Source organism: Rhagoletis zephyria, unplaced genomic scaffold, assembly GCF_001687245.7.
Source record: "Rhagoletis zephyria isolate East Lansing unplaced genomic scaffold, Rhagoletis_zephyria_1.1 Rzeph_scaffold_02285, whole genome shotgun sequence".
NCBI lineage: Eukaryota > Metazoa > Arthropoda > Insecta > Diptera > Tephritidae > Rhagoletis > Rhagoletis zephyria.
This window is the reverse complement of record NW_016159369.1, coordinates 67,961-76,806: the sequence shown is the minus strand read 5'-3', so window position 1 is coordinate 76,806 and position 8,846 is coordinate 67,961. Positions and strand designations below refer to the sequence as shown.

At 32.1% G+C, this 8,846-nt stretch overlaps 1 protein-coding gene across 1 annotated transcript; it reads right to left on the bottom strand.

Moving 5' to 3' along the window:
• Positions 1-6,144: 6,144 nt before the first annotated feature.
• LOC108366486 (origin recognition complex subunit 2-like) lies at positions 6,145-8,846 on the bottom strand. The gene is given in 5 exon segments (XM_017620909.1): positions 6,145-6,816; positions 6,900-7,133; positions 7,284-7,517; positions 7,520-8,131; positions 8,194-8,846. Coding segments are annotated over 5 exon segments (1,845 nt in total). The 5' UTR covers positions 8,753-8,846; the 3' UTR covers positions 6,145-6,610.

Genomic DNA, 8,846 nt, shown 5'->3' with positions numbered 1-8,846 from the left:
TTCAACGAAAGTCACTTTGAATTCAAATTGAATGCGGTTGAAATTCACTCTGAAGTGAATTGCAGTACCTGCCTGATAGCCACATTTCGTTTATTTTTAGAGACCTGATCTAATCAAACGCGGCAGATTGGATTTCTTGTTTTAAACATTTTCTAAAAATTACACTACAATAAAATTCTCAAAATTTTTAATAACTAAAAGGTTTAAAACAGAAAACGGGTTTCGAACGGAAGTGATATACTAGAAAGCGCTTTTTTAGAGGAGCTAGCTACCCGACTGGGATATTTAAGCTAAAATTTTTAATACCAAAATTTAAACTCGCAAATTACTCTGATATCCCGATAGTGATATATGCTAATTTTTCTACTTACGGAATCTATTCTGCGCTGGTAATAAAAAGATCGTAACCGGTAAATAAAGTTCCTGTCAATTTTTAAACCCTTTTCGCATTCTCTCTACTCTCGTAACCGGTAAATTTTGTTACCATCTCATAAGTTGGTAACAAAGTATTGCCCCGTGAAATATGCAATGCCAGAATCTGCACAATTATTCATAGATGAATTGCTGAATATTTTAACTGCATTACCAACGAACCTGGAATCGCGGTGACAAGAACTGGTAACATTTTTTGGTAATAAAAATTTCCGGTTACAAAATCTTCGGTAACGTGCAGAATCGACCTGTTAGTGCCGTTTTCTGAAGTAGCTTTTAAAATTTATCTGCCCCGCAACCACATTTTTTTCAGAACAAAACTTTAAAAAAGTTGAAATCTACGAGAAGATAGAATATGTATACTTCCAACTTGCCACTTTTCAGGTTGAAGGGTGTCTCAAATTGTATAGAAATTTGATATTTTTCAGTCTCATTCATTTTTTGCTTTTAAAATTTTTTTTTAGCCGCAAAAATCCAATCTAAAACAAGTACGCTCTCTATTTAAAAGCGGGAAAAACACACTCCCGCCCATCGAAATTTTTTCCTCGTTTAGTTGCAATCTTTATGTGTTCTTTTGCGTGTTTTCAAAATTTTTGGATGTAGTTGTATGTATGTGGGTACATACATATGTGTGGTATTTGTAATCGACAAAGAAACCATAAACCAAAGGCAAAGAAAGCAATTGAACGCAACGATTATTATTTGCAACAAAGAATATAGAAAACCGTTTGCAAAAAACGATCAAGAACAAAAAGTAACAAAAAATTAAGCAGCTCGCAGCATATAAGTTAAATACCAGCGACAAAAAAGCAAACAAAATAGATAAATCAACAACAAAAGTGATATAAATNAAACCAAAGGCAAAGAAAGCAATTGAACGCAACGATTATTATTTGCAACAAAGAATATAGAAAAATGTTTCCAAAAAACGATCAAGAACAAAAAGTAACAAAAAATTAAGCAGCTCGCAGCATATAAGTTAAATACCAGCGACAAAAAAGCAAACAAAATAGATAAATCAACAACAAAAGTGATATAAATGTGTAGGCAATTTTCAAAAATAGAAAATAAAAATTGAACAAAAGCAAAATAGAAAACAATAAACAATTCAATGTCCGTAACACTTTAACCGCAAAAAAACCAACCGTTTATAAATGCCGACATTGGCGACATTAGAGCAGTTAGTATGCGCCGTTAGAACAATATTTTAGTAATGTGTAAAAATAATCGAAGCAAAGGCAAATTGCTGTTTTTTTTTTGAATAGAAGACAGATAGAGCATAAAATAAAAAATAAAAATTATATGCAAAATTAGTAATGCAGGATTTCCACTGCGCGTTGATTATAAAAATTAGCTAAACAGTTTTGAGCAATGTTGTTAAAGTGACAGCTATAAATTTGGGGCGTAGTTCCGGCTGTCGTTAGAGTGGATAAAAATAGTCATTGAATTCACTTACACAGCGCTTTTTTGTTCAATGACAAACGCACTTAGTAACTATGTTTATGAACGTAATGACACGATTAGTTTTTAATGTCGTGCTTTTGTTGTAAAACTTTTGTCATTTAAATACCCAGTGGAAATCCGACTTTAAAAAAAAAAAAAGTTTTTGAAAATTGAAAACTCCATATTTAAGGAGTTACACCCAAATTCCAAAAAAATGAAGAAGACTTTAGCTGATTTATAAATTGAAAACTTGCATGAAATCTACTTTATTTTTTATGAATAAGGCCATAAGCCGTCTGTAGATTTGAGAAATTTGTATGTAGCATAAAAAAGAAAATTGTTTAAAAAAAAATTAGCATTGATCCTAGTTTGTGCATGACCCCTCTGCTTCCCCCTCCTAGAATAATCATCTGGCAAGTATGTAGCTGTGTTCGAAAAGCTCGGCATGCTGAGGCTTTCACGTGTGGAAGCATATCAGTTCTAAGCGAAAAGCGTGTGCATAAAAATTTCATACGCGGTAAATTTACGTTTAACGGCTTTTATATTAAAAACAATTCAAATTAAAAAAAAAAAATAATAATTTTAAACTTTAAAAATTATAATTTGAAATAAGGCAGTTTCAAAATCTTTCTTCTCGCTCTAATTACTTCACCTGTTATAATTCCACCATATTTTCAATAAGGCTATCTAAACCGAAAGCAGTGAAAAACAATAAAAAAAATGTTTTGAAAAGCTAAATTATATTTAATTCCATAAATTATATTTTGCAAATTTTTTCCCCATTCATTATTGCTTAATTGCAGCGCTCAATAAAAGCAAAGCTTTCAAAAACGGCAGCGATGAGCAAATATTTTTTTTTAATAAATATTTTGTTTTTAATAAAATAAAATAAAATAAATAAAATTAAATAAACTAAAATTTATATTTTTTTTATTTGGTTCATCATTGAGTGGTAAAAATAGATTTGTGACATTTGTATGTTTTAAATATTAAATTTTGTTAACTATTTTACGCTCAATAATTTTTTTCTCAGTTTTTCACTGCTATTTTTTTAATGGTAATATTGTATTATTTTATAATTTTTTGCAATTACAACATTTTTTTTTTATACAACCTTAAGCGGAAATTTATCATCAACTCTCACCATTAACAATCTAATTAGTCGATATGTACATACATATACCAACATCCCCACACCACACTACTACCACCAAAATCAATCAACAATACTTATGAAACCGACAACAAAAACAAACAGAAAATACACACAGTTTTTACAGCGAACTAAAAACAAAAACTGTGCCCTGACTGGCCACAAAAAATTATGAATTTTAAATTTGAAAGATTAAAATTGGAAAAAATAAAATAAAAAATTGAGAAACAAAAAAAGGAAATTTTTTAGTGTTGAAATAAAAGGTATGAACCCGAAGCGATTTTCCACTTGATATAAAAAAAAAAACAGAAAATGATTGCATGGTAGTAATAGATTAGAAATTTGCTGCAAATCACGTGAAAACCCATAGTAAAAAAATATAAAATTTAAAACAAAACGAAAAAGATTATAAATGTTGCAAAAATGAAGAAAGCGCTGCGTGAGTTAGAACAAAACACAGATTTTCAACAACAACAACATAATAGTAAAATAGAAAATAAATAGCGTTTGACAGCGGCACTGGGAAAAATTTAAAACAGTACATGAAATTTGCAACAATATTAGAAACAAAAAAGCATTGTAAAATACCCAAATTGTTGTCTTGTAACAAAATGGTATTTCTAAAAGTTGTAAAGCAAAAGAATAAAAAAAAAAATATAATAATAAGAAAAAAATAAGTAAATGATACAAGTAAAAATAAAAAATTGCAAAATATAAAGTAAAAACAAAAATACAACTACAAGTTTAAATGTCGTTTTCTCAAGTGGCTTTTAAAATTTAGCTGCCCTTCAAAACGCAGATAAATTTTAAAAGCTACTTTCGAAAACGGCACGGAAATTGAGTAAATGAAACAGAGAACATTACAACTTTAAATTTACTACTAAAATTAATGAAAAATTATACAAATTAAAATTTTAAATTTTAAAATAAATGTAAAGTATGAAGAAAATACACAACACTATCAAGTTTTTTTTGTCTAAATTTAATTAAATGTAAGTAAATTTATTTTTAAAATTATTATCATTATTATTACCATTAAAGTTATGCTTAATTTTATAACAAATTAAAAAATTCATGTAGTATATGAAATCAAATTTTTGTTTAAACTGCTTCAAATTACTATTTTTTAACTTCCTTACACAAAAAGAAAAAACAAATTAATTAAAATACGTTGTGCGTTAAATTTTTGTTAATTTTTTTTTTTTGTTATTAGATATATTTTAAGTTCTCTGCTTTTTTTGTTTTGGTTCGCCACTCCTTTTTCAATATTAAAAGTGCCAGACTTTTTTCATTAAGTTGGCGATTTTGGAAATTTTTTCAATTGATTTAATTTTAATTAGGTTCTTTTCATTTTTTTTTGCATGTGTGGTTTTTGTTTACCACTCCTTTTTCACTATTTAAACTGCTAACTTTTTTCATTTAGTTGCTTTCTCTCAAATCTTTTACACTTTTTCGGCAATTAAAAATGTTTTTTTCTTCACTTTTCTCTTCTCTCTTTAGTTGTTTACAAATATGCGATGTCAAAGTTAAAGTTAAGTGAAAAAGAGACCACCATTTAAATTTTAATGAAACACAGTTTGTAACTCTATTATAAATAATTTTAATTACTAAATAAAGGAAAAACAAATATCAAAAGAAAAAAACAAAAAAATATTAACACAAAAACTTTGTAATTATAGGTATGTAATTTTCACTTTAACTCCTCATTTTTATGTTTTATTGATTTTTTTTGTAATGTTTTATTCAATATATTTTAAGTATTGCAAGTTTATTTTATTTTTTCTTTACTCAATTCTCTTTGTTCTCAGTTTCGCATAGTTTAGGCCTTGCTGGCAACAAATATGAATAGCAACAAATAACTAAAAGTAAAAAAACAAAAAACAATAGGAAAAGCAAATCTCGCAACAAATCACAAGCAGCATTGTAAAATACATATTTGATGACGCATCCAAGACGAATAAAAGAAGAGTAAGCAGTCTCAAGTGTGATTGCATAAATCTGCGTATTATATAGAGAAGTAATAATACAACAACAACAAATTATTTCAAAAATAGTGCTGAGAATATATACATATATGTGTAATTCAGCGTTGATATGCTGCAACAACAAAAACAAGGATAAAAAAAAACACAAAAACAAAATGGGAATGAAAATGCAAATGAGAAAAACCAACAAACTTTAAAGTAAGCGTAATTTAAAAATTAATTATAGTTAAGCAATTAAATAACTTACTATTACAACAACAACAACAATACAATACAATTATAATATNTGTTTTTATTTTCGGTGATGCTATTCTAAGGCCGAAAGGTAAGGGTGGGAAGTAGTCAAAAGTTGGCGGCAACAAGGGCAGAGCGATTTCATTCATTTTAATATTGTTGCACAAATGGGGGGACGCTAAAATTTACGCCGACTTTTCATGGCAGAAATACGCTCGGAGACGTTTCTCGGATTAAATATGTTTTTTTTTAAACAGTTCTTTTGGAATAATCAAAATACTTCCTTAGCAAAAGTTTCATAATTTTTGCAGAGTAAATCTCTTTTTGCTGACATTAGGGAGGTAAATTAGGGTAAGAATGGAGATCTGGTGCGTCGGAACTAAAACGGAGGTCTAGAGGCCATTGAACTTTGGAACAAAAAAAAATGTTTTCTCGAGGCAAAAACCTTGGTATGTCATACTTTACGATCCGGCTGTTTTTGCTCGTTCACACTATTTTCAGCAAGTATAGGCCTCGTCTTCAAAATTTGGAAAAAAATTTGGTCCTATATTCAGATCTTTGGATCATAAATTTTTTATCTCGAGAGCACGAATTGATCTAGTAAAATTGAGTATGAGGCATTGTTCGTATGACCAACACCTATCAAACCTGAACAGTGTTATTAGTGCCAAAATTGAGCCAGAGCTTCGCTCACTTTTTATGCATAACGCCCAATATAAGTCACGTTTCTAAAGTCTTGAGTAGATCACACATATTTTCCTAGAAAACGCCTTTTTGATTCCAAAATCAAAAAATTAACTTAATCACTAATTTAAGCTTTGCTTCTCAACTTTCAACAACGGTCACATGAAATCTAACATTATATGACTTTACCATTTCTACGCGCTAATACTAAGCTTACAATCAAATAATCCGAAAAAGAAATATCAAAACAGAATTATAACAAGGAAGGATTTTTATTATTGAATTGGATGCATTGAAAACCGCAAAATTTTTAAACTAAAGTCAACAAAGTGGTTATATCTACATTAAATTAAAAAATTTTTAAATTAAAACTTAACGAGAGTACATACATACCTACATTCTTCTTGGGGATAGGTCATTTAAAAGTGTTAAGTGAATTCCCAGCCAAATGTTTATAATTATCAGCACGTATTTAAGGTATTTAAACTCAAAAGATCTATATGTATGTACACAGGATTAGAAATATATTTATACAGAAATTTTCTTAGATTTACATTTTCGTGTTACGATAAGAAGAGTTCACTGCAGAACACATCCAATTACATATGTATTCGAAATGCCACGTAATTTTTGTACTCTTTGTATTGGTAAAATTTCTCGAAATTTCTACCAATTTAAATTACGTCTTCTTTTCTTGTTCATCCAAAAATTGCTGCAATAAAGCCGCATCAATTGGTATGCTCAACAATTCAGAGCCATCTATGTTACGTTTCGATTTCACCAATTTATGATCAAGAAATTCAGTGAGTTGAGCGCGTAAAGCCAAATCGGAACTGACAAGAAAAGCCTCGCGGCAACTCCAATACAAATCCTTGAAGGATATGCCTATTACAATGACGAAACCAGTTTATGAAAAAGATATTAGTCAAGAAAGATATATGCGCGTAAAAATCTTATATTAAACTCACCTTGAAAGTTGGGATTGCCTTTGTTTTTCAGCTGATTCTTAACAATGAGCATGTAAATGCCACGCGTATTTGTGGTCAACGAGGAGAAAACGCTGCGCATAGATGACAATGCTAATTCACCAGAGTTTTGTACCAGCAGCGAGTTTTCGTAGGCAGTTTCATCGCTGTAGGGCAGCATTGTAGTGCAGTCCCACCAAGAGAAATTGAAATTACTTAGCCTCGTGTGATCCCATACTAAAAAAGATAAAATGTTTGAACAATGAATGATACTGCCCAAAAAATTTAAAACATATAAGTTTTTTTATAAATCAATATTTTAATTAACCGGTGTAGTCGCTTTAATAAAATTAATAGCCCTTAAATACTTTTTCTCGTGAAACTTACATAGCGGCGTGTTGATGTAATCAATGGACGCCAGTAGATGTACTTGGCGTAAACTGGCCAAACGCGCTATAATCGCCTGCGCTTTCGTATTCCTCAACATGCTGCCATCCAAATTATGCACAATTAAATATATGTGCAATTGTGGCGTATACGAGAGCTCTTCTTCAATTAAATCAACCGCCTCATGGGAATTTGAAGGACTAGCAGTACCACCGCCGTCCAATATTTCACCAAAATACTATCCAATATATCTTTCAACGTTAAACTGGGAAAGAAACCATTAACAACCAATACTGTTTGCTCGGCGAGAACCTCGCGGTGAAATGCTTGCAGAAGCTGACGCTTTGAACCCAATCCGTATAGTAGCAAATTGAAGCCTTCGTGTAGTATGCACAGACCATTTCGGAAAATAGAACGATACTCCTCCATCATGGCGCTTATGGCTTCCTCGTGCTCAGCAGAGGGCTTCATTTCGTTAAGCAAACTGAAAAGGCGATCCGCAGGTAGTCGTGGATTTTTAAGGCGATCGAGTGTGTGATCGGAGGTAAGTATTTTAGTGCTGGCATGTGCTTGAAAATATCCATCACTTTCAGGTACATAGTCTACGGAGGATTTCTTAACGCGCGCCGCCTGACGCGCACGCGCCGCAGAAGGCGTCTTGGGCAACACTGGTACTAAAATAGGTCGACGACTCTTATGTGGCGTTTTTGGCTCATCATCGCCGCCATCCGCAGCGGTATCTTCATCATCATCACTACTAGATGAGCTGCTACTATCACTATCTGTGGGAACGAAGTCGCTGCCACTCGCCGAGAAGTCCGAATCGGAATCCATTAGTTTAGCGATTTCTGAAAAAATAAAAATAAAAAAATCAAACTCTTTCTTAAAATTTTCTCAAAAGTGTAATTACGATTTTTAACGCGTTGTCGTAGATGTGACGGTGTCTTTGGTTCGGCCGTCGATTTTCGCCGCTTTGTAACCGGTGTTTTTGTTTGTGGCTGTGATGTGGAAAGACGTGATGTCTTTGGAGTCTTCGGTGTCATTGGCGTCTTTGGAGTTTTTGGTGTTTTCGGTGTGTTCATGGCTGCCAATGCCATACCATTTCGTTTCTTTGGCGTATGGAATCCGTACATATTCTTTCCCGCCACCTCCTCTTCTTGCAACAGCTGTATGTCAGCAATATCCGGCCGCTTTGTCGACGGTGGTACGTAGTTCTCATCATCGGATTCAGTATCCTCATCCGTCTCCTCATAGCCCACCTGTCGCCGCTTGCGTTGTTTGCTGTCTATAGACACATAATCGGCATATTTCTTGTGTGGGCTTACCTTGCGGCTTGACCTGCGAGGTTGGCGTACCTTAGCTGCTTGTTTTTCATCATCCGAATCTTCTGCTGTCACTGTCAATACATCTTCCGTGCTACTTAATCTGGCGCTAGTGCGGCGTGGTCGCCCTGTTTTAGAAGCACTCATTTTTAATTAAAACTTATTATATTAAGAAAATTCAAAATTATGGAAAACACATTAAACGGCGAGCAGCTGCTAAAAATTTGTGTTGCTTGAACAG